Source organism: Schistocerca piceifrons, chromosome X (genome assembly GCF_021461385.2).
Source record: "Schistocerca piceifrons isolate TAMUIC-IGC-003096 chromosome X, iqSchPice1.1, whole genome shotgun sequence".
NCBI classification, from domain to species: domain Eukaryota; kingdom Metazoa; phylum Arthropoda; class Insecta; order Orthoptera; family Acrididae; genus Schistocerca; species Schistocerca piceifrons.
The window spans coordinates 132,593,848-132,620,548 of record NC_060149.1 but is presented as its reverse complement, the minus strand read 5'-3'; the positions used below and the strand labels follow the sequence as shown (position 1 = coordinate 132,620,548).

Here is a 26,701-nt window from a genome sequence, read left to right as displayed (position 1 = left end):
TTAATGTTGTTCTGCATGTTTGTATGTTTGCCATACAGTAAAATACATTCCTGTGTCATAACAATCTGGGAAGGTAAGATACTCAGCTGCTTTTTCTTATCCAGAGTGCATACGACCCGGGACAACTGGGAGGTCTGGGAGTAAACTGGGAAGAACTCGGGAATTTTTTTATAATTATGGGAAGTTTTCATTGTTCTAGTTTTCAGTTAGATTTTTGTAATTTTGACTGGGAAGAACAAATATTCTAGCAAAGGATATTACTGTAGCCTGGTACTGCAGCAATAAAACATGAACGAGAGGGGGAGGGAGGGGGGGGGGGATTGAAAATTAAACCTAAGTTGCAAAGGAAATACGCCAATACAACAACAAAACACAGTGCTCATACAAGCATCTGCCAACAGCAAATTATTTCAAAGGTTTTAAGAAGACTATGCAGTGCTTCAGAGCAACAAATTGCGTCTTACGAGTGTGACAACACATCTGTTTACATTAGATTTGTTTGAGCAGTTGCAAGCGGGCTCATGCACACGTGCAGTTGAGTCGCGTATCCCACTTCTGGCTACAGAAGTGTAGCTGTTAGCTGTATAAGCAGTAGCAGCAAGCAGCCAGATGCTACCCAGAAAAAAATTTTTTGCTCCTCCCAAGCTACCAGATTCACGCACGTGCAACAGGCCTGGATCTACTGGGGAGGGGCAACCAGGATATCTGCCACGGGTGGCAATTTCAGGAGGGTGGGGGGGGGGGGGGGCAAATTCATTTTCTTGAGAAAAAAAACCATGTTTCACAAAGTGCCTAGCATCCAGCACACATTGGTCTATCGATTATTCATATGATTTTGAAATGCATCCCTGTTGTTTTTTGAGCATATTCTAAGCTGATTTCTGAATGAATCATAAGTTGATTATTGAATGCGGCCATAGTGTATGTGGTATCTCTGCCAAGGGAATCACTGTTGAATCTAGAAATAACATTTCCTGTAGACAAAAGGGGACGGAGCTGTAACAGCTGAGCAGAATAAAGTCGAGCGGGTGAATGTCAGTCGCTGTTTGTTTATGTGGTTGATTGGGTTTGTGAATGATCAGTGTTGTTATAATTACTAGTGAAAGCCATAGATTCAGACTACCAGAGTGGAAATAAACAGCTAACAGGAATAACAGGTAAGAAATATTATGTGTTATTTTCTCAGTGTATCCACGAAAATGAAGTTTTGGCAGAAAGTTTTTGGCCAGACTGCTACACTAATAAGGGCCAGTTGCACAGTCCTCAGTTACCATGCACGTAAGTTCTATTCTGGGAGTAGCATAGAAGACACATTGTACAAACATGTAATGACACCTAACCGGAGAATAAATGGGGGATAACTAAACAGGTGATTGTGGCAGGGTTAGTGAAATTAACCGGAGAATAAGTTTTGACACTGGTAGGAATAGTTACAGAATTAGTGATGACAAGATTGATTGTTAGAACAAGGAAGGAGAAGAAACGGGGACATCACACAAATTATGGAAGAATATGATGATTCCAAATATATGTATATAAAAATTTCTTACTTCTACTTTTCATCTCATGCTAGAGAAGCTGGAGTGTATGAATGAAGTATGAAACTATTTCCTAACGTAAGGCTTTTTGCATGTAGTAGGCCTAACAGGCATTTAATATTGGTACTTCGTGAATTATATTCTGTCATGTCATAAAAATGACCATTTGTTCCAAAACAGTCTCGTTTATTTGGTATGTATTACAATTGCTGCAATATTAAACAGGCCTACTTCATTTTATATAGCAGACAGTGACAAAATACATGTAATCAGCTCATGAAACCACACCAGTCTTGGGTACTATTTGTATTAACAGCTTTTCCTGTATTAGATAACGACATTTTGTTTTTTCATGTAGCAAAATGTTTGACGAACTTTGATGGGGTAATAGATTCTTTTGCAGGAAGGAAAGCATGCCATGTAAAACCATAGCAAGATTAGAGAGAAAAAATGCTAGGACTTAAGGATTGAAAAACTGTGTACTGTCTTGCTTGTCTCTTTGTCTTCACTGGTTTTGTGTCCTGTATTTAATTTTATGTCACACAAAGCAGTAAGTTGTAAGCTAATAGGCAATAAAGAGTGCAAATTTTCTGAAGAGTTCTTGTTCTCCTGGTTACAAATAATCCCATCCAGCATTACTTGTGAATTTTTTTCAGAGAGCTGATGGGGAGCATGAGAGGCACCACAGGACATTTTAATTTCCACTGTCCTGAATATAGTTTGATGGCAAGTTTATACATGCTTGAATTCGACAGAGAGAAATACGCTGATGTGCGAAGAGGCGTGGCATGACAATTAGGCACACTTAAGACCAAATAACATGTCTTACATTTCTGCAAAGACATATGTTTTATGTATCAGACTCTTCAGAAAGATGTGCACTACAAAATGAACATTTTTTGAAAAGTCGATTTAATTTTTGGTGTCTACCTCAAACACTGGATGGAGGGGGGAGGAGGGGGGGGGGTGGTATCACTATCTAGTATTGTTCTGGTTCGGAAATATCATAGATCCGGAACTGATACACAGAGCAGTCGGAGTTTTAGTGTGGAGATGGGTAGTCTCTGTGTTGTGAATTGTGTTTACATTTATTGATTTTGCTGTTTCCTCTTCGTTTATTGCTCTCACGTCAAATGAAAACAAAACAAATTTCTGTGGCTGGGAGATATCAAGTGAATTAAAATACATTCACATAATTATGGAAGACTAAAATAATTTATTAGTTTCAAATTTTATTTTATTTTCACCTTTCTGACAGTCAAGCATTAATCGCATTGCAGAACAATAAAGTTGTTTTTGTCGGTTTGCTAAAGTAATTTGACTGTTATTAATCTCTTCCACTGAGGCAGTCCATTTATTTGAAACGAAATTTTTAATTCCACAGTACTGGCTAGTTTCAACTGTTCGCTGCATTTCAAGTGCATGTTTTCATCTTCAAGCGTGTATGGCATTATGCCATAATAAAGAAACCAACATGAGATAATTCAGTACTGGTACTCCAAGAAAATTTACATCTGAATCTGGATGTATGAGTGTGCACTTTAAGCCAAATTACATGTTTTGAAACGAACCTATTTCTAACAGGTCGCGGGAAAAATATTGCGAATGGTGGTTTGAAAAGCGTTACTTTCAAAGTAAATTTCCGTTTACACAAGATGAACTATGTGCAAGTATGCGTGATGAATTTCGTAAATCGCAGAGTGCTTGACTCTCATTTAAAAATCAACTCTTTGAGGATGACCATTAGAAGAATTTCGAGCCCAGATGATCAGACATTTATGTCGTTATTAAAAATTTTACTGGTACATTTGTGTGCTGTATCTTAGAGTGTAACACACACAAAAAAGATCAACATTACATTTGAAAACTTACAGTCTCTTGCAGCTTATTAATCTTCAAGACTAATATTAAATGTGAAATCTTTACTTTTCTTGTAGCAACACTATGTATATTAATTTAAACCATTAACTTTTCCTATTTGTGTAGTCGCGCTACTTAACAGTGATGTTGCTATAGGCTGACTACATCATGTGTCCTATGCTCTTGAATATCTGCCATCAGCGGCTGGCAAGATCACGTTACGTGAGCTATGACAGGCTTACAAAAGCGCATCACAATCTCGTGTATAAAACCATAATGTTTCAATGGAGTGATAAGTTTTACAGTTCCGAGGAAACGTATATTGTCACTTAACCCGGAAAAAGTGTATTCTCACCTGGGAGAAAGTGTATTTTTAACTGGGAAATCCGGGAATTTTTTTTTCCTTGTCCGCATATACACCCTGTTGTCATTTGTGACTGATTTCTTTCTGTGTATAATGCAGCCACTACTGTACTTTTGGTGAAGTTGTCTATGACTGGAATGTGACAGTTTTATTATTAACAGTTGCTTGTATGATTATTGTTGTGGAATGTTCGTATACAAGCAATTAGTTTGCTTGTCTTGGAATTCTTTCCATTTTCCGTCTCGTGCCTACAATCATCTTTGTGCCATTTGTGGCAACCCTTTAATTTTTACTTACTTTTTGATGTTGCTTTTTCAGCCTGGCTGGCTGCATTATAAGTAAAAGGAATCCTAAAAATTTGCTGACTTGATGGAATCTCTCTCTTTTGTTGTGCTATTAATGATTTATAGTGTTGATTGTGTTTTACACAATGTCGATGCTGTGTTACATCTGCCTTTTACATTTGTCAATATAAACAGCCCTATACAGTGTACATCTACCATATGGAGAACATGTTTGGCATGCTTCATTGACCATAATACAAGGGCAACTCATTGAAGAGTAAACCCCTCTGACTCTCAAGCCATGTCAGTTGATTATTATTTGTAAATAAGTCCATTAGGACTACCAACAATACTTAGAAGAGAGAAATTAACTTCATATGTGCCCTTATTTCCTTTCCCTCCTCAGACTGTGTTGTTCTAGTCTTCTTCTTCTTTTGTTTTTCCTTTTGGTCCTCTTGCCACTTGTGAATTTTTGACCTGGAGATTTTGCAGTTTTGGATGTCTTCTGGTTTAATTCTTGCCAGTTTCAGATCAGTTTTGATCTTGCCAATCCATTCTATCATGTCCATGATGGCTCAACTCCTGCTGTCAAAAAAATTTGACAATTTGTTTTGTAAGCCTGTCTGGATTCATTGTTTTAATGTATCCATAGAATCCTAACCTTCATTTTCTAATGTCACTGTGGGTATTTGCGTATTGTTTGATTTCCTGTTTGCCTCTGAATAATCGGCATTGTTCGTCTGCAAGTTTTAGGCCTAGAATTTTTCCTACAATGTTGTGTTCCCTTTTCTTGATGTTTTCAATGTCTGTTTTCCTGTTGAAAATTAGTGTTTCTTATCCATGGAGGCATTCTGGTTTGATTTACCTATTTGGTTTGACAATAAATTTCTTGTTGTAGATGCTTTGGATAAGTCAGTGTACAGATTCTGTCTTCTGACACTTATGTAATTTTGTTTGTGTTGATTACATTTACCTGAATGGTTTCACCAAGGTATTTAAATTGTAGAACTTGATTAATTTTGCCAAATTTGGTCTCCATGAATCTTGGTGCTTGTTTGTTACTACTCATGTTTTCTGTGATTTCAAAAGATATCTGAAGGCTTATATTTTCTGCAGTTTCTTTCAAGAGTGCATTTTGATTTTGGGCTGATGAAATGTTGCAGGGTTAAAATTGCTAAATCTTATCTGTAAATGTAAGGCCATCTACCATTCTTGCTTTACTTTCTCGAGGACACAGTTGAAAAGCAATGGAGACAATCCATCTCCTTGTCTTACTCTCATTTTGATTATGAAGGAATCTGAGATGCCTCCCATAAATTTAATCTTGGACTTTGTGTCTGTAAGCGTCTGTTGTATGGTTGCAAGTATATCCAGATGTAGACTCATTGTTTTAATATTTGGAAGAATGATCCAGTCAACTGAGTCATAGGCTTTTTGAAATCAACAAATGTGCAGACTAATTTTTGTTACAAATTCTCTGATTTCTTAGAATTACACTTTGGTTTAAGCTTTTCACCCGTAAGAATGGCCTGGTCTGAATCCTGCCTGATACTCTAATTTTGGGTTCAGGTTGTTTCCATTCTATATCGAGAAGACACTGGGATAGAATTTAGTATACAACTGATATTAATGGGATTGCCCTGTAGTTATTTACATCAGTTCTGTCCCCCTTGTTGTGTAATGGGTAAATTAATGCTTTTTTCCAGTCTTCTGGAATTTGGTGTTTGCGAGATGTCTTCTATGATTTTGGTGATTTCTTGTATGGTGTTCGCTCCTGGTAATTTGAGGATTTCTGCTATGATTCCATCTTTCCCTACTGCTTTATTGTTTTTGTGTCTTTTGATCTGCTTGTCAATTTCTTCACCATCTAGCCATAATGATTTTGGATTGGTGTCTTTAGGTTCTTGCAGTTGGGGATCTTTGTGTTGGTTCTGGGCAGTTAAGTAATTGTTTGAAATATCTGGAAAGTTCCTTAGAGAGAATTGCCCATTTTATTTCTTTAAGCAGAGATGCCAAGTTTTGAAGTTCTTATAAAAATTTTGTTTGTTTGTTCCTTTCAAAGTCTCTCTCAATTTCAGCTAGTTGCTCCCTTTCATATTTCCTTTTGGTCTTTTTGATTAATTTGGCTGTCTCTTTTTTCACTGTCAGGAATGTTTTGTTGTTGTCCTCTGTAATTGCTGTATGTATCCTGTCATATTGCATTGCGTGGTCACATTCCTCATTCCCCCAAGGGTGCTTTTTCTGTTTCTGGAGAGGAATTAGTGTTTGAGCTTTTTTGATCAGTTTGCTTTTGAGTTATTGCCAATTGTTTGAGTGCTTTTTAACATGCTTTTATTAGGTCACTTTCTTGTCAGTCTGTCTGTCTGGTACAAATTTTGTGGGTTTTTAAAACTAACTTCTTGATGAGCTAGAGACTTGAAATTTCAAGCATGGCTCAGAAGTGGATGACAATGCAATATACACTTCATTTTCTGCCTGCACCACCCACCTTCCATAGAAGTGGGGGTGAAAAGGATTAGTAATGCCTGACATCTTGGCCCCGCTTGCAGGACCATTGTGTTGTGCACATAATATCAAAATGCACTCCAGGAGACATGCATGAAGCTCGATGATGGATGGCACAACAACATCTGAAGCACTAGTATCTCTTCTGCAATGGTGGCCTCACAACACTGCAGGGCCAGTCACACCTTGCCAGCCAGTTTGTGCTCACGGGTCCACTATAAAGCTAGCCGTGCCATGGCTCTGCCTTCAGTTCTGCATTTGCAGTGCTCTCATGCCATTCTCATTAGACAGCATTAGTTTGGTCTAAGATTTTGTTAAGGTTAGGGTTTTCACTCTTGGATTGCTTGTTTGATCTTAGAACTTTGTTATTCTGCCATGCTGTCGCACTATCCATTTTCCTCTTGTTGTTACACTCTTGCTCACACTCAGCTAACTGTTGTTGGTGATCCTTGACTAATCAGTAAATAAGATTGCTACAGAGTCACTTTGGAATGAACAGATGAGAAAGGTTGGTGATCATCATGTCATTTGTTTTGACAATTTCTTTTTGAAGTGTGTTGACATGATTTAAGGTTGACTATCATACAGAGTTCATCTAATCTTCATCCTTTTCAGTTGGTCTGTTTATGTGCTGGGAATTCTCCATTTGTTTTCTTGTGTTTTCTTTCTTTGCCTAGCTGTGCATTGCAGTCACCGAGTAGGGTTTTGACACGATTTTGTGGAATTTGATACTATTTCTTCTAGTGTTTTCCACATTTTATCTACCTTTTTGCAGTTGGCTTCATTTTCAACATTGATTGGCATGTGTACATTGATTAGTGTGTATGTTTCTAGATTGTCATGGAGGTAAGTATGTTTTTCATGACTGCAAAAGTGACTCCTAAAAGTGGTGTGTTTTTTTTTTTGTATTTGTTCGTCTGTTTTACTTTTGAAAAATCTCTATTTCCCAAAATCCATCTCAGTCTTGTTTCTTGAAGTGCCTGTATTTCTATTTTTTGTTTGTTGAGGGTTTGCTCTAATTCATACCACTTATCTGTTCATAAGATAGTATTTATATTTAGTTTGCCAAAAGGTATTTTGGTGTGGGACAAAGCTGGCCAGAGATCTCCGGCTCACTCTGATTGCTTGACAGATCAGATGCCCCATGATCCGATAATCTGGTTGTACTGTTCTTGACAGGAGTGAATTGGTTATCATTTGCATGATGTCTCTTTTGCTGACTCTGCTGTATTAATGATTAATGGTCTTCAGTACCCCTAAACTGCCATTGAACATCCCACTCTGTAGACTAGTTTCCTTTCCCTCTCCTGTCACAAGTCAGCAAGCAGAGCTATCTGCTTTGTCATTTGAATCACTTTCTGCTGAGCTACTCCACCAAATTCATAACATTTTGTCAGCTGTCACCTCCATTGTTTTCTTCGGGAGTTAAGATTACTGATTGCAGGAATAGCAAGGTCCCCTTACATACCCGAAGCAGCAGAGGTAGACTGGATTTACAGATGCACAGGAATGTGGTTCAAGCAGCATGGGGCAGATCCAACCCATCATGAGAAATATGGTTCTTACCTCCATGTCTCTGACCAGCACCACTTTTTGTTTTTATTAAGTGTCCAAGCCCCTCCTCCAAAGCCTACTAAGTGTGCACCTTGTATCTCTATTGAAAGTATTGTGCTATAGTCAAATCTCAACTGCTACTTTTATAATTGGACCCCTATAAGTTTTTGCATGAGCTTAGATTTTTGCCAGTTCTATCAGGAAGGTCACAAAATACTGTTAGATAAGATAGAGTATCTGTGTCCATACAATTTACAGGAATCAAACATTATTGTTCTCCCTTCTTTGCCGGACATGTAAATGTTTACATATATGAAGTATACTGTAGTATGTAGTTTGTAAATATTCTAAAAGTAAAGTTATTGAACAGTGGAAGCATTGAGTCATCAACAGACACACGCATAAAAGAATGAATCTATGCTGGCTTTCGGATGAATCTTTTTCGACCCCCCTGCGGGTCCGGGGTAAGAATAGGCCCGAGGTATTCCTGCCTGTCGTAAGAGGTGACTAAAAGGAGTTTCAACCATTTCGGCATTCCGTGTGATGGTCCCCCTTGGGGTTTGACCTCCTTTTTTCAAAATTCTACAGAAGTACGAGCCTTTTGGGGAAGGACGCCTTACGTGGTGTATCACTGGTCCTCAGTGCACTAAGACCTTGGCGCTCAGCATTGTAACGGCGTTGTAACCACACCCACTATTCCTCCAATTGGGCCTAACTGCCTGATGGGTTGCACACGTTCCGCCCATAGTGCGTCCCCATCTGCACCTACGATCATGATGGACTTTCCATGGCACCCGAAATCCAGCACGGTAGCCAGCCCGTTGTGGTGGGGTCGTCATGTACCCTCTAGGTTGTAGCCCCCTGACAACACAGGGATCATACTGCCGATACCTGAGCTGCACCCTCCCCACGTCGGCCAAGGAGTAAATGCCCATCTCCTTAGGGCATCAGGACTCCCGGCAACGGTCATCCTGCCAGGTGGCCCTTGCTGAGGCTGGGTGACGCCCGTGGGGAGAGCCCCTGGTCGGAGTGGGTGGTATCAGGGCGGACATTTCGCAGATGAAACATCAACATGTATCAGGTCGCTCAGCGGCCGAGTCTTTTAAAAGGAAAGGTACTGTCTCTGGTTCTGGTTCTCCTGCCCTTTCCCCCTTGGCCACTCCCTGGGAGGAAGGACAGGCCCACCGGCTTGGGGCGAAGTACTTCCCCCGCTATTTAGTCTGTTCTCGAACCGATGGGGGGACGTTCGCCACCTCCAAGCCCATGTTCTTTGTCCAGCACATCAAGGACATCTTCGTGGAAATCGAGGCTCTCAGTAAAATGCGTTCGTGGTCCGTTCTTATAAAGACCGCCTCCGCCACACAGTCGGCAGCGCTCCAGGCGTGCGACCGACTAGGGGACATCCCGGTGTCCATTGTCCCGCATCTGGCACTGAATAGGACGCAGGGGGTTATTTTTCAGCGGGACCTCCTGCTGCAATCTGATGAGGAGCTCAGGGCCAACCTGGAGTGCTGAGGCATGCATTTCGTCCGGCGAATTCAACGCGGCCCCAAAGATCGTCACATCGACACCGGAGTGTTTATCCTCGCCTTCGAGGGGGACGTTCTCCCAGAGAAGGTAAAGGTGATGTGCTACCGGTGTGACGTGCGACCTTACGTCCCGCCTCCTATGCGCTGCTTTCAGTGTTTCCGCTTTGGGCACATGTCGTCACAGTGTGAGGCTGACCCCCTTTGTGGCGATTGTGGACGTCCTCTTCATGAGGAACATACATGCACCCCACCACCTCGGTGCGTCAATTGTCCTGGCATCCACTCGCCTAGATCTTTAGACTGCCCCACGTATCAGAAGGAGAAGAAGATTCAAGAATTAAAAACTTTGGATCGTCTCTCTTATTCTGAGGCCAGGAAGAAGTATGACCGCCTCCATCCCGTGACGTTGACAACTTCGTTTGCCTCAGTCGTGTCCACTCCTTCCACAGTATCCTCACCCCTATCCTGTCCCCCCTCCACCTCCTCACCCCATCCGGGGTCTGTGCCTCCGCCTCCCAAATCCCTCCCTTCCAAATCCTCCTCCCTCGCGGCCCCTGCCCCCTCTGCCCCTGGGGCCACCCTTCCTCCTCCCCCCCCTCCGCCGCCTGAGAAGCGATCCTCCTCTCGGGGAAACGTTCCGGACCCCGGCTTCCGAGGTCCGGCGTTCCAAAACGGACCCCGCACGTGAGGACCTTCTTCGGGTCCAGGCCACCATCCCCATGCCTCATCGGACTTCCAAGAAGCCCTCCAAGAAGAAATCTTTATCCCCCTCTCCACCCCGACGTGTTTCGTCTGACGCTCCGTCCAAGAGTCGCTGCTCCCGGCCGTCCTCAGTTTCGCCGGGACGCTCTGCTGCCAGGCACTCAGCTGGCCTCTCGTCGGCGAATGATGCTGCCCCTCCTACGCAACCCGGAAAAGCGGCCGCAGCTGGTGATGACTTGATGGAACAGGTTTCGCCTCCCGCCGGTTGTAGCGTTGTTCTCTCGAAACCTGGCCCTTCCGCGGCCGTCGAGGTGACCAGCTCTTCACCCGTTTCGTTCCCCCCTTTTTTCTGACTAGCGATGGCTTTGTTACATTGGAACATCAGAGGTATTCAATCTAATCAGGAGGAATTACAACTGCTCCTCCGCCTGCACTGTCCGCTCGTCCTTGGTCTCCAGGAAACCAAGTTGCGCCCAACTGATCGATTGCTTTTACCCACTATACCTCGGAGCGGACTGACCTCACCCCTGCGGACGGTATTCCAGCTCATGGTGGGGTCATGTTGCTCATTCGGGACGATGTCTATTACCATCCCATCCCATTGACCACCCCACTCCAAGCAATAGCTGTCCGTATTACTCTTTCTGCCTTTACTTTTTCTGTTTGTACCGTCTACACTCCATCGTCATCCGCAGTTAGTCGGACTGATATGATGCACCTGATTGTTCAGCTTCCTCCGCTGTTTTTATTGTTTGGCGACTTCAATGCCCATCATCCCCTTTGGGGCTTTCCTGCATCCTGTCAGAGAGGCTCCCACTTGGCGGATGTCTTCAACCATCTCAATCTTGTCTGCCTCAATACTGGCGCCCCGACTTTCCTCTCGGACTCCACTCATACCTACTCCCACTTGGACCTCTCGATCTGTTCTACCACTCTTGCCCGTCGGTTCGAGTGGTATGTCCTTTCTGGCACCTATTCGAGCGACCACTTCCCGTGTGTCGTTCGTCTCCTACACCACACCCCATCCACACGTCCTTCGAGCTGGAACATACCGAAAGCTGACTGGGGACTTAACTCCTCCCTGGCGACCTTTCCGGACCACGATTTTCTCAGTTGTGACAGTCAGGTCGAATACCTCACGGCTGTTATCATCAATGCTGCCGAATGTTCCATTCCTCATACTACCTCATCTTCACGTCGCGTTTCCATCCCCTGGTGGAATGAGGCTTGTAGGGACGCTATCCGTGCTCGACGACGTGCTTTACGCACCTTTCGCCGCCATCCTACGTTGGTGAATTGTATTGGATACAAACGACTCCGAGTGCAATGCCGTAGAGTCATTAAAGACAGCAAAAAAGCTTGTTGGGCCTCTTTCACCAGCTCCTTTAACAGTTTTACTCCCTCTTCTGTCGTCTGGGGTGGCCTGCGCCGGCTGTCGGGCATTAAGGCCCACTCCTCGGTACCACTTCAGGTACTGAGGTCCTTGTTGGTCCTGTGGATGTCTCCAACGCCTTCGGCCGCTTTTTCGCGGAGGTTTCAAGCGACGCCCATTACCACCCTGCCTTCCTTCCCAGGAAAGAGGCAGAATAGGCTCGGCGACCTTCCTTCCACTCGCTGAATCTGGAAACTTATAATGCCCCCTTTACTATGGGGAACTCAAACGTGCACTTGCACTGTCCCGGTCCTCTGCTCCGGGGCCAGATGCCATTCACGTTCAGATGCTGGCACACCTTTCTCCGGCAGGCAAAAGCTTCCTTCTTCGTACCTACAATCGCGTCTGGACCGAAGGTCAAGTCCACATGTGTTGGCGTGACGCCGTCGTTGTTCCTATACCCAAACCCGGGAAGGATAGACACCTTCCTTCTAGTTACCGCCCCATTTCTCTTACAAGCTGTGTCTGTAAGGTGATGGAGCGCATGGTTAACGCTCAGTTAGTTTGGATTCTTGAATCTCGACGGCTACTTACCAATGTTCAATGCGTTTTTCGTCGCCGCCGCTCCGCTGTTGACCACCTTGTGACCCTGTCGACGTTCATCATGAACAACTTTTTGCGAAAGCGCCAAACGGTAGCCGTGTTCTTCAATTTGGAAAAGGCTTATGATACCTGTTGGAGAGGAGGTATCCTCCGCCCTATGCACATGTGGGGTCTATGCGGTCGCCTGCCCCTTTTTATTGATTCCTTTTTAACAGACCGAAAGTTTAGGGTGCGTGTGGGTTCCGCCTTGTCCAACGTCTTCCTCCAGGAGAACGGAGTGCCTCAGGGCTCCGTCTTGAGCGTAGCCCTTTTTGCCATAGCGATCAATCCTATTATGGATTGTATTCCACCTAATGTCTCAGGCTCTCTTTTTGTCGATGACTTCGTGATCTACTGCAGTGCCCAGAGAATATGCCTCCTGGAGCGCTGCCTTCAGCGTTGTCTCGACAGCCTATACTCATGGAGTGTGGCAAATGGCTTCCGGTTCTCCGAAGAGAAGACGGTTTGCATCAACTTTTGGCGATATTAAGCGTTCCTTCCGCCATCCTTACATCTCGGTCCCGTTGTTCTCCCATTCGTGGAAACAACTAAGTTTCTAGGGCTAACACTGGACAGGAAACTTTGTTGGTCTCCGCATGTCTCTTATTTGGCTGCCCGTTGTACACGTTCCCTTAATGTCCTCAGAGTTCTTAGTGGTTCATCTTGGGGAGTGGATCGCACTGTCCTGCTTTGCTTGTATCGGTCCATAGTCCGATCGAAGCTGGATTATGGGAGCCTGGTCTATTCGTCTGCTCGGCCATCCCTCTTACGCCGTCTCAACTCCATCCACCATAGGGGGTTACGTCTTGCAACCGGAGCCTTCTACACTAGTCCCGTCGAGAGTCTTTATGCTGAAGCTGCCGAATTACCATTGACCTACCGGCACGACGTACTGCTTTATCGGTATGCCTGCCGGCTGTTGTCAATGCCCGACCACCCCTCTTATCAGTCCTTCTTCGCCGATTCTCTCGACCGTCAGTACGGGTTGTATGTGTCTGCCCTGCTGCCCCCTGAAGTCCGCTTTCGCTTTTGTCGCCTGCTTCGACAATTGGATTTTGCCCTCCCTACCACCTTCAGAGAGGTTGAGAGCCCGACTCCACCTTGGCTCCAGGCTCCGGTTCATATTTATCGTGACCTCAGCTCGCTCTCAAAGGAGGGTACTCCGGCTGCAGTGTATTGCTCACGGTTTGTCAAACTTTGTGCGCGACTTGCCAGTCACACCTTTATTTACACTGATGGCTCCAAAACTGACGATGGTGTCGGCTGTGCCTTTGTCGTCGGGGCCGTCACCTTTAAATACCGGCTCCTCGACCAATGTTCCAGCTTTACGGCCGAGCTTTTTGCTCTCCATCAGGCCGTTCAGTATGCCCGCCGCCACCGCCATTCATCGTATGTACTCTGCTCTGATTCACTCAGTGCTCTTCAGAGCGTTGGAGCTCCTTATCCGGTCCATGCCTTGGTGCAACGGATCCAGCAGTCCCTCCATTTTTTTGCTGATGGTGGCTCTCCTGTCAGCTTTCTGTGGGTTCCTGGCCATGTAGGAGTGCCTGGGAATGAGGCTGCTGATGCTGCAGCCAAGGCTGCAGTCCTCCTGCCTCGGCCCGCCTCACATTGTGTCCCGTCATCTGATGTTAGTGGGGTTGTTTGTAAGAGGCTTGTGTCGTTGTGGTGGGTTGCTTGGTCCTCACTTCAAGGAAACAAGCTCCGGGAAGTAAAACCGTTCCCAACTGCTTGGACGACCTCCTCCCGACCATCTCGGCGAGAAGAGGTCCTTCTGGCCAGGTTGCGGATTGGGCATTGCCGGCTTAGCCACCGCTACCTGCTCTCCGGTGACCCAGCCCCGCAGTGCCCTTGTGGTCATGTATTAACAGTGCGCCATGTTTTGTTGTCGTGTCCCCGTTTTAGTCAATCTCGTGTTGTCCTGTCTCTGCCATCTACTTTACAGGATATTTTACTGGATGACGCTCGAGCAGCTGCTCGTGTTCTTCGTTTTATTACTTTGACTGGCTTATCCACAGACATATAACTCTTTCACTTATTTTATCTGCATCTTTGTAAGAACTTTCTGGTGCCCCCCCCCCCCCCCTTGAGTTTTACTAGATTCTGTGTGCTCTAACAATTGTGACTGGGCGCTAATGACCTCAGTAGTTGAGCGCCCTTAAACCCACAAAAAAAAAAAAAAAAAAAAAAAAAAAAGAAAAGAAAAAAAAAAAATCTTTTTCGAAGCTAGAGCACAAACACATACACACATGCCCATGCTCCTCCCCACTTTGTTTCACATGCATGCACCCCGCCCGCCCAACCTATCCCCCCCCCCCCCCCCCCCCCCCCCACACACACACACACACACACACACACACACTCTTTATGCAGTGGTTAGCAGGGATTGAGGCCTGAAGGAATGTGGAATGAAGAATGTGTTGCATGGATAACTCCTATCAGTGTAGTTCACAAAAGCTTGTGCTGGGGGGAAGGATCCAGATGGCATGTATTGTGAACAGTCATTAAAATTGAGCACGTTGTGCTCAACAGCATGTTCTGCCACTGGGTGGTCAACTCTGTTCTTGGCCACTGTTTGGCCGTGACAATTAATTCTGGTAGATAGCAGGATGCTGGGGTTGCTGTGCAGAAATTGCAGTGGAGCTAGTGTATGAGATGGGTGCTTTCACAGGACAGGTTAAGCTCGTGTTGAGACCAGAGTAGGCTGTGCTAGGTGGGTGAATTGCGCAGGTCTTGCACTTGGAGCTTCCACAGGAATATGACCCTTGTGGCAAGAATTTGGTAGTGGGAGCGGCATAGGGGTGGACCAGGATGTTGTGTACGTTGGATCAGTGGTAAAATACCACTTTACATGACCCTCTCAACCTATGCCAAAATGCAGTCCCAGCATTGTGTAAGCTGGCTTAATGTTGTGTGTCTGTGTGGGGGGGGGGGGGGGTGTCCTTTCATGTGTTTTAACTGGAAAAAGGATTCATGTGAAAGCTAGTGGGGATTCACCCTCTTATGATTCTTTTATGTGTGGACTTATAGTATTTGGTATTTCGTGAGTTGTTGCCTTTACATTCTGCCGGAACTTTCTGTACCACTGTACCATAGTATGCAGTGTATTAGTTTTGAACATCATTACTGAAATTAGATAATGAAATGCTGCCATCATGATCTGCTTGTCACATACACAATAATGTGTTGTCTCGTATCACCAGCCGTATAACCAAATGAATATACAGTTCTTGGGCCTGCTACCCGTGATCGCATTGTGTATATCCCACAATGTTTCTTTTAGGCAACTGCTTGAGATCTTCAGGTAGTATGGAGCACATGTCTGAATGTTGCTTTACCACCAGACAGATGATGTTAGTTTTACAGACAGCCCATTACAGGTAACTAAGGTTTGGGCTTCTGCACACACCCAGGATGTCGATTACTGATGTCGGGGCTCCCTGTAGCTGGGAGCCCTACCAGAATTGGTTGCTGTGTGATTTCTCTGCTATGTTGTGACAGGGCCACCATCAGATATTCTCCTTCTGCTCTTTGTGATGTGATAGTAGAAAGTACAAGGAGGTAGAGAGAGAGAGAGAGAGAGAGAGAGATCATCTGTCTTTATATGTGACCATTTCCAGGAAATCATATGATTCAATGGAACAATTAATTTTTTTTCATTTGTAGCATATTGTGATGTAGCAGTTGAAATGTGAATTGGTTTCATGAAAAATAGAAGTATCTGGCTTTAAAATTGATTATATGTTTTTAGAGTTGTAAAACCAGTCCAAAAGAATAATGGGAAACCCGAAATGAGACAAATGCTTGCATGTAAAGCATGTTTAGAAAGACTTTTCAGGCTACATAAACTCAAGGATCTCGCTAACAAATTGAGCTGAATTTTAAAAATAAATATTTTTCATGCATAACATGTCACTTCTCCATCCCCTAGCATATTGCTCCCAATTTAAGGAAAGCTTTCCTGGAGATGGTCTCGTAGTCATATCCCATTCTGTTTACGGCATGGGTCAAACAAATATGTTTTATTACTCTTACAGATTAGTCCGAGCCTCATTGCTGCTTTTGGAAGAGATGGTGATGGAAGTGTATGGTGCACAAATTTCTTGTTGACCAAGGTGGAAGGGAATCTTCAGTGCTTCAATTTTGATGCTGATGTTGTCAAATCCACATCAGACATGCTAATTTGTCTGCTTGAGACCAAAGAAAAGTGAGTATTTTTTCTTTAATTATCTTTTTACTTGTTTCTTTATCTCTGTGTGCATGTAATTTCTTTGAGTAGCATTTCTTCAAAAATTATAAGACACAGAGAAAAGTGCTTTAAGAGAGGAAACAAATAACATTTTTAAGTTGGCAATGAAGGGGTTTGTTAGGAATGAGTATGATGATATTGATATTGTTATAGAATAGAGGAAGCAAAAATTAATCATAATATCATTGTGTAAGTTAGCTAAAATAGTTATAATATAAGGAGAAAGCTGAGATCGCAAGCTAAATTAAATTGTGTTTTGCTGTGTTTTCTCTTGTTTGCTTCATCATAATAGCTTCCTCCTGTTATTGATAGAGTTACTCATCCAGTGATCATCTCTCAGTGATATAGAATTTGTCGTCATAACACCTTGAATATAAATAACTCAGAATATATATATCAACATAATAGAGGGAAACATTCCACGTGGGAAAAATTATATATAAAAACAAAGATGAGGTGACTTACCGAACGAAAGCGCTGGCAGGTCGATAGACACACAAACAAACACAAACATACACACAAAATTCAAGCTTTCGCAACAAACTGTTGCCTCATCAGGAAAGAGGGAAGGAGAGGGAAAGACGAAAGGATGTGGGTTTTAAGGGAGAGGGTAAGGAGTCATTCCAATCCCGGGAGCGGAAAGACTTACCTTAGGGGGAAAAAAGGACGGGTATACACTCGCGCGCGCGCACACACACACACACACACACACACACACACACACACACACACACACACATCCATCCACACATCCCCACACATCTCCTTCCCTCTTTCCTGATGAGGCAACAGTTTGTTGCGAAAGCTTGAATTTTGTGTGTATGTTTGTGTTTGTTTGTGTGTCTATCGACCTGCCAGCGCTTTCGTTCGGTAAGTCACCTCATCAGAATATATATACACATAGAACATGTAAGTATGCTTCTACAGGGATAATGCATGTGATCTTGATGAAGGATTTGCCTGAAATGGTTTAGGAAAACCACAGAAAACTTAAATCAGAATGGACAGACAGAGCAAACCTCATCCTCTTGATCATGAGGTTAGTGTCTGAACAACTGCGTTGCCCAGTTTTTTAATCCCTATTGTATAATGTTCTTCGATTTACGCACAGTTTGCTCCCTATAACTTATAATATAAAACAGTTTTGAACTCCATCACCGCACACACCAAGTACACCCACTGATGACTTCTTTATCACGAACATGCTACTATGCCCCTTGCACTAACTCCAGTCCATTCACAACACTGACTCCAGGCTTGAAAACGTGCAACTGTGCCCCATGCAGAAATTCATGTCCTCCCATCAGCTTTTCAGGCAGATTGAAGGGAGAACATGAAGATATGCTTGGGGCATAGTTGCATGTTCACAACATTGTAAGTTATCTGGAGCAAATCGAGTGTAAATCAAAGAACATTGTACAATAGGCACCAACTGAATGGGGAAGTGCTGTTGTTAAGGATGCTGACCTTGTATTTGGGAGGATGGAGTTTGCTCTGCCCAGCTTTCCTGCTTTAGCTTTTCCATAGTTTCCCTGAATCATTTCAGGAAATTGCTGGGATGGTTCCTTCCTTCCTCCCTCCAGGCCATGGCTGACCACTATCCTATCCCCCTAGAAGTGACAAATCCCATATTGTTGTGACGTCATCCGTGGATGGATAAATAAATATGGAAGGTATTATGATGAAGCAAATGAGAGAAAACATGACAATGTTTAATTTATCTAATTTAGTTTTTTGGACTCAACTTTCTCCTTCAGCAGATGGACTTAAGACATGGGACGCTCAAAAATCTGTTTTAAAAAAAAGTGAAAAAAGTTTTCTCTAATCTCCTAGATTGAGGAGTCTTGTAATGCAGAGTATGTGAACTGAAATACTCAGTCAGTTAGTTAGTCAGTTAATTCCATAGATAACTGACATAGGTTCTTTCAGAAAAATTAAGAACAAGTCAGTTAACAGACTTGTTTATGAGATTTGTGTACATCTATTGCTAGAGGCAATGCTCAGTGTTATGCAAAATACGTTAATTTGTTGATTGGTGTATTTTGGAAAGTAGCAGTTATACAAAAAACAAACATTGATAAACTTTGCTGTTTGCAAAGATTTGGCTCAAAGTCTCCCGTCAATATGAAAACAAAAAATTTGGAACAATATGCTCTATTCAATGACACCATATTTGTGTGTTAAGTTAATCATAACTGTTACTCTGTTGTACATACACGAATATTGTAGTTTCTTTAAGTGAAGGTGTGTCCAATTGCAAATATGAACTTAAACATTATTTAAAAATTTTAGTGATGGTTTCTGTTGTTGTTTGCTGTTAGGCTGTTGATAAAATATCCATATATTAATATTTTTTTCCGAAAAATATTGATATATGTTTTCACAATTTTCAGTACATATTTGAAGTTGTTTTTGAAATTGTAGTTGAGCATAGTTTTACTTTCGCTGTGTGGAGAAGTCTTGCTACTTTTTGAGTTTTCATCATGTTCAACCTTTCTCTTTGACTGTGTGAAGCAAGTGTATGTGGCACGAAAGAGGAAGTCCGATTGCACTGGGAGGGGGTGAGAGGAATAACAAGATTCCTGATGTGAAGAAATAGTGCACCAGTTGCATTAAAAACAATTTTTAATGCAACTAATGTGCTGTTTCTTCTGATCAGCATTATTCAATAGCGGTTGCTCAAAATGACGAACAAAAATGTAAATGACAAGATTGGTCTTTGTGGTGGACAGAGATGTGCGAAGGAAAATGTTGATGTAATTGGTGCTCGGTGCTACCAACAGAAACTGCAATGTTTAGCTTCCCCATACAATTTTGGCACTACAACTGCTAGGTCGCTGGTGTTGGCAGAAATGAAAAAAACAGGGAAGTCAACATGAAGTGTTCTGGACAAGTCCGATATGTGACGAAACCAAACAACAGACCCATCGGACACCTTTTATTGCACTACTTACATTCAGTTACCATTGTTAGCAAAGTGTTTGTCACCAAGCATGAATGTGCATTGTTTTTCTTTCAATTCTTGCACTAAGGGGGATAGGCAGGCTGCTAGTTTGTTGATGTACAGAATATCTCATAATAAATCAATACTCAAATATACAGCTGTAAAACTGGCTGTGTATTTACAATGTGAAGTAAATATTTTTATCGGCTGGTATGTCGATATTTTTGCTGTCGATATATCGACGCACTGGATTGTGTACTAACAGGCAGCATGTCAAGACACAGTTGCGGAAATGCCAGGTACCAACATGGAGAGAGTGGTCATGTGGAGCGCAGAAGTCCATCTGCAGATTGATAACTAAAAACACTGGGTCATCCCATTCCCTTTTCACGATCAGAACATGATTTAATTGCACCTGATGATGCAGTTAAAATGCTGCAAAACTGGTTGTGCCTATAAATAAAGGACTTACATCTGAAGTGGTCTGATCTTTTCAAAATGATATATCTAGGTCGTGGCTACCTTGACTACAGAGTCTGCCATTGAAAATATTAGTGTCGGTATATCTGATACAACTATACAATTAGAAAATATTTGGTTGTGGTAGATAAACGTGCAACATATGGTAATAAAATTAAACAATTACTGGGTCGCACCTATTAAGTGAGCACCATGTTCTACTCTGGACTCTATCCAGCTTTTTAAAAAAATGCAATTCTGTACTTATATTCATTGTTTTTATGAGCCCTAACTTAGATTGATGGCCACATTCTGCATGCATGGTTTTTTAGTTATTATATGCTGTTTCTTTTTTGAGTTTAGTCTTGTTTTTTAACTTAAGTTGCAGGTAAATTTTATTTAGTTATTGAATTAGTCATAATAACTGTTTTTACTATGGACCTGTTAAGACTTAGAACTATTATTTCTCAGCTGAATTCAACATTTTAGCAACACAAAATCCTACATAGAGCAACAGTTCTGATTCTTTATTAATTGCACATGGCTACATCAGAACTCGGTCCAGCAGATATTCAGTGGCTCTCTGCATTCCGGATGACAGCAGTTCACATCCCCAAGCGACCATCCAGATTTAGGTTTTCTGTGATCTCGTTAAATTGCTCCAGGGAAATGCCGGAGTGGTTCCTTTGATAAGGGCACAGCCAGTTTTCTTCCCCGTCCTTTTATATAGTCAGAACTTGTACTCCATCTCAAATGACCAAACTGTCGACAGGACGTTAAACCTAATCTTCCTTCTAACTTTCAGTGGCTTTCAGTTTCTCTCCCACTTCACTCCCCTTACCATCTTTAATTCAGTGATCTAAATGATTTATCCTCCTCTTAGAAATCTCGTTGCATTATATCTCTTTCCCTTTCAGTCGCAGGGCGCGGTGGCCGAGCGGTTCTAGGCGCTTCAGTCCGGAACCGCGCGACTGCTACGGTCGCAGGTTCGAATCCTGCCTCGGGCATGGATGTATGCGATGTCTGATGTCCTTAGATTAGTTAGGTTTAAGTAGTTCTAAGTTCTAGAGGACTGATGACCTCAGATGTTAAGTCCCATGGTGCTCAGAGCCATTTGAACCCTTTCAGTCATAAATTCTTCATCATCTAGAGAAGAAACTTGTAATAATTAAAGTAACAAATTAATTCTCAGGTAATGAACTGCTGTTATTATTTGATTACACTAGTGAATTTAGTACATTTATTTTAATTATTTCCTACAATTTCTCACAGTAATCACCAAACTCGATATTAAAAGTAGTAGTTTTGGTGGTAAAACATGACTGAATTGTGACACTGAGAAATTTAAATTCTTTTTATGTTAAAATGTTGAGAACATTTTTCCTGGGCATTGTAACCACCTTACTAGATTTTTGTAACCTGTCGACAGTAATGATTAATATCTCGTTATAGGGCAAAGACAGCATTAAAGACTGAGGGCCTACTGAAGCTATTAAATCTTTTGAAGCAAAATGCACCACTATTTCCTCAAGGATGCAAGAGAGGTCTTTTCAAAGCCTTAATTGTTGTGGCACCTGCTGTCGAGTCTGAACACCGTGCGAACTACTGGAATGAGGTAAGTTTTGAGTGTACAGGAGGAACATTTGTCCTATCGATATCAAAGCCAAAGTAAGCAATATCTGATGATTTTTCCATGGTGTAAGATCATAACTGCTTCCATTGTTGCTACTACTCCTGCTGCTGGTGCTGCTGCCAACAATAACAATGCTATTATCACTAACAGCTGTACGTAGTGGCCATAGTTACCATCAACAGTTCAAGAATTCGTCCACTTGAGTTTACTAAGTGAGGTGGCACAGTGGTTGGCACGTTTGGCTCCCATTCAGGAGGACTGCAGTTCAAACCCCAGCACGGCCATCCAGATTTAGACTTTCCCTGATTTCCCTGCATTGCTTAAGACAAACACCGTGGTGGTTCCTTTGAAAGTGCGCTGTGGATTTCCTTCCCCAGTCTGAGCTCGTGTTACATCGCTAATGACCTCGTTGTTGATGGGACATGAAACACTAATCTTCGTTCCTTCCTTCTTTCTACATAAGTTTCATTGAACTGGTTCTGTTCATTGATCAAGTCACGTGGGTAGTTGATTCCTTTGTATTAAAAGACATTATGTCACAGTGTTGTATATCAAACATGCTTATCTGTGTATGGCTGTCTTTCCAGTTTCAGATAACTGCCGATGTCAGATCTTCATAGCAGTTCATTATTTCCTGATATAGATTCTACATTTACACTAGTGTCTCGCTGATCTGCAGTGAACCCCATAGTCTTGTCCATAAGCAGATGTGCTCTATCATCTTTATCTTGCTCAGTTCCAACATCTCTTTTGGTATATCTCATATGAAATAGCAATGTATCATTAATAAATTATGTGTTGTGATCAGAAGCAAGATGTTGCCCATTTGGCACCAAAATGTAGCAGTCAGGAATAGCTGCAGAGAAACGGTAGTGGAACATAAACAGTTCCTGCTTGTCTGGATGTTCTTGAGTCTTCCTTGGGTGTTGTAAGGTTCGTAGAAGGCTTGGGGGGAAGGTGTGATGTGGGGAAGCTGCAGACAAAATAAAAGTTATTAATTCATTCGACTTAGTTCCACCATGTAACTGGCTGGAAGTGGCTGTGGACAGATATGAGAATGAACAGAAATGAGTCTAATTAATCCATACAACTTGAACAGTCATTTGAGTGTGTTTCTGCCTTCATGTAATGTTCTGGCATTGAAGTGGCAGGCGTAGCAATGGCTAGAGGTGCAAGGATGCAAGCTGCTTTCGCAGTGGAATGCCGACTCAGCGCACTGACGTGATGGTGGTGTCCAGATACTGCACGTGGCACAGCACATGGTGTGGCAGTAATTTCTTGTACTTCGCAGCATCGCAGTGGCACGGCATTGGTGTTTCCCAGAGTTGAAATCTGGATTTATGGTGAATTCAGAGGCGAGCTGCTGGCAGATTGTTGGCTGTCGCAGATGGGCGGAGGACCATTATTTGCGTCCTGGTGATGACATAGTGATGGAGAGTACTCCGGTTGACACAGACTGGGTGTCGCACACTGCCCAGCTCTTCGAATGCTGGTGGGCTGAGCGTCTAGTCATAACTTTACTATGATTTATGTGACTGCATTCCTATATGATCTGTGAAGTCAGATTCAATGTAATGCTCTCTCCGTCAGATTGGCAACTACGAAAATATGATTAATAATGGATGAACCCATATAGACCATCTGAACAAAAACTCTGTAGAACAGAACCTGTGAAATACTGAATAATAAGATATGACAGTTTTAAAGTACTGCTTTCAAAACCCTAAAAGTAATACAAGTCACAGAATTGCCAGTGCTCAGTCTTCTAGAAAACTGCATACAATTACAGTGCACAAGAAAAATTACTGTATGGCACTGGATTGTCACCAGGAGGTTCTGACTCGTTAGGTGATTTTGCACAGTACTGTTGTCCAGTCTCCTTTTCCAGACCACTTGTGTATTTTTTATTTTCCATTTATCTCAATATGTCGTGGCGTGAAGTTTGAATTGTTCATATGTAGTAAAATTCAGTCTGTAGTCTACAAAGTCTGTTACATAATGATATTATGGCATCTCTACAACAGTCAGTTGTTTCCTTCCGCTTGTGACTTATGTACTATTGTCGTATCTGTTGTTAATTTGTGTATAAATGATATTTGGTAAGTATTATGCATAGCAAATTACATCATGTATTGTTGTTCTGGTGAGGATTTTGTGTGTTTGTGTGTGTGTGTGGGGGGGGGGGGGGCACTCAGTGTTCTGACATATTTTTTTTGTTATAATTGATTTATTGCGTGTGGGGGGGGGGGGGGGGGCTGCGTGCGTGCGTGTGTTTGTGTCTGTGTTACAGGGCACTAAGCGCTGTGATGAACTTTTTTGTTATAATAAATTCATTTTGTCTGTCTCATGATTGTAAAAGTTTTTTTTTAACTAATCAAGTGAATGTTTCTTGTGCAGGTTCCAAAGCCGCTTTGTGATCGTTTTCAGGCTGTTGTCAATCGTGAGACCCTACGCAGAATGTATCATCAAGAATCTGTGAAGATGGAAATTATGGATATTATTGAAAGTTTTATAGGTACTACACAATCTTTTAAACATATTTGCTGTTTAAATCAAGAGATTGTACTTGTCTTCTTGAAGTTTTTTTTTTTTTTTTTTGTTAAAAATTGTGATTTGACCTCCTTAACTCATCTTTTGTGTGTTATATCTGGTATATAGTGTTCATTTTAATTGAAGCACAGCATCGTGATGTTCTATGAGTGTTCCATTGATATTATTGAAGGATGAAAATCTTAGTAAATCTTCGAGCTGTCTCCTATCCCTTAGAATGCCCAATGGAGGTCAGTTGACTTCTAAGACTTTTATTGCTATGCAACAATATTTTGTATTTATTGTCTTTAATATTGCTTTTCTTATTTTCTTCGTGTATAATAATTATGTGCACCCTCGGGCATGGGTGTGTGTGTTTGTTCTTAGGATAATTTAGGTTAAGTAGTGTGTAATCTTAGGGGACTGATGACCTTAGCAGTTAAGTCCCATAAGATTTCACACACATTTGAACATTTTTGAACAATTTTATTTGTACCTTCTCAACTGTATTTTTATGTTGCATAAAACTGTTTTAGAGCTACATAACATTGTGTACTTTCCAGTATTTTGTTTTTTACATCATATAACAACATGACAAATGTTGTTATCATGGAATTACTTAGCTCTTCACTAATTATACTTATATCCTGTAACAAATAAGTAGTGTTTAACTATACACATCTATATGGAGAATTCTGTTATCTTTTTGCTTAGACGAATTGGAGGCAAATTTTTTACATTTACAATCTATAGTTTTGTTTTTCTTGCACACTTCAATTTTGCAAGTTTTTCATTTAGCACCTTTAGATGATCCTTCTTCTCTGTTTAGCAGACAAAATAGCTGAAGTATGGAATTGTTGAGGATGAGAATTCCTGATTGGTAGCACTAATTCTTCTACAGCTTTCATTATAAAAGACAGTTGACAAATGGTAGAACCTGTTATCAACCTGTACATGGTGTGGGCATTGATCATAACCAGATGTAGAATTTTATAGAAAAAATAGACAGGGCAGGGCCTCGTTGTGGCTGTTATGCTATATATTTTTGTGAGTTTTGATTTACCACATCTAGACCAAATTAGGTGTTTCTGAAATTGTCTTTTTTGCAGCCTCATTGCTTGTTACACTGGAATGCAAAGAACTAAGAATAAGCACATTTTCCCTTGGTAAGATACTAGAGGAATGACATTAACCTTGTAAATAACACCTGAATGAAGTACAGCTTGTCCTTTTCTCACAGATGGAGGCACTTCCCTTCTACTGCTGTTCAGAGTATCAACAATGTTTGTATCCCATTTTTCAGCTCTTTTGCCAGCTTGAGAGAAATGAAGAAGCTGTCTGGTGTAACTTTCCTCCACTTTTGATAGTAAGGTTACATGAAGTGTAGTGTAATATGTTCTAGTAGATTAGTATCCACAGGTTTCATTTCACATTTTCCCAAGTAAGTAAAACCATTCAGAACATATTTAACTTTAGTGTCTGTGAGCAGCCAATGCTTTATTTTCAGTTTCAGAAATGCTGAGATTGGGACAGCAATTCATTATAGTTAACAGTTGAACTGTTAGTGACAACAAACAGTGCAAAACTGTTATACGCAACATTGTATGAAGGTCATCATTGTTGGCTAATGAAAGCACCAAGTAAACAGGTAAAATGCATTTCTGTGAGAAGTGGTAAATTGACCGCCATCGGGAATCAATGGTAAATGTGTAATTAGCTTAAAAAATTTTAGTTACAAAACAAAACAATTAAGGCAATTAAACAAGCTCTAAAATAAATAAAAGTCGTAAAATCACTATTTTAAACACTGAAGAAATTCACATCTCAAAATAAAAAATGCTCAGTATCTCTGCCAGGCATTCTGGTGTTAAGTGGTAATCAGTCTGTTCAGAGGGCTTCGTCTGTGAGAAACAAAAAGTAATTGGAAAATTCTTGATTCCTGGTACATCACTTTCAGCTGATAGAGACAAAGTATGCTGAACAACAAATTTGGTGAGAAACATCATAGTTCTTGCATAATTGTTAACTTTGAATAATTATGATCTTACCAGTATCAACCACAAAATGCCAGGTTAGTAAAACAATACATCGGCAGGACAAGAGCGATGTTTTATTTAGGACAATGAAACCTTCCACCAGTGCAACACCAGACGCAAGTGTATGTGTTTCACATGAGCCTCAAAACAGATGTCAGTCCACACGAGAATAATGTATCACTTTTGCATTATAATGTACAGGGTTTAGGAAACAAAATAAATGCTTTTGAATCATTTATCACAGAACTATCTTCGCATGTAGTAATAGCTACAGAACACCAGAAAACAGTGGACAGCGTTCAATATTGCAAATCAGAGGGCTACAACCTAGCTACGTTCTACTGCAGAACACACAATAAAGGTGGTGGTGTTGCTATCTACTCAAGAAAATGTAAGTTCACAGCCACCACGAAAAAAGTGCTTTGGGGGAACCATTTCTGTGTTGACAAAGATTTCGAAATTGCAATTCTTAAAATCACATTTTGCACTGTTCCTTTCTAT

General features: G+C 41.8%; 1 protein-coding gene across 3 annotated transcripts in view; it reads left to right on the top strand.

Moving 5' to 3' along the window:
- The window catches only part of LOC124721393 (exportin-4-like), a 238,996-nt gene that overhangs the window by 169,590 nt on the left and 42,705 nt on the right, over nucleotides 1-26,701 (top strand). For all 3 annotated transcript variants that reach the window (XM_047246333.1, XM_047246334.1, XM_047246335.1), the window contains 3 exons: nucleotides 16,388-16,557; nucleotides 21,455-21,617; nucleotides 24,033-24,150. In XM_047246333.1, coding sequence (XP_047102289.1) covers nucleotides 16,388-16,557; nucleotides 21,455-21,617; nucleotides 24,033-24,150 — 451 coding nt within the window. The remainder of the gene's footprint in view (nucleotides 1-16,387; nucleotides 16,558-21,454; nucleotides 21,618-24,032; nucleotides 24,151-26,701) is intronic.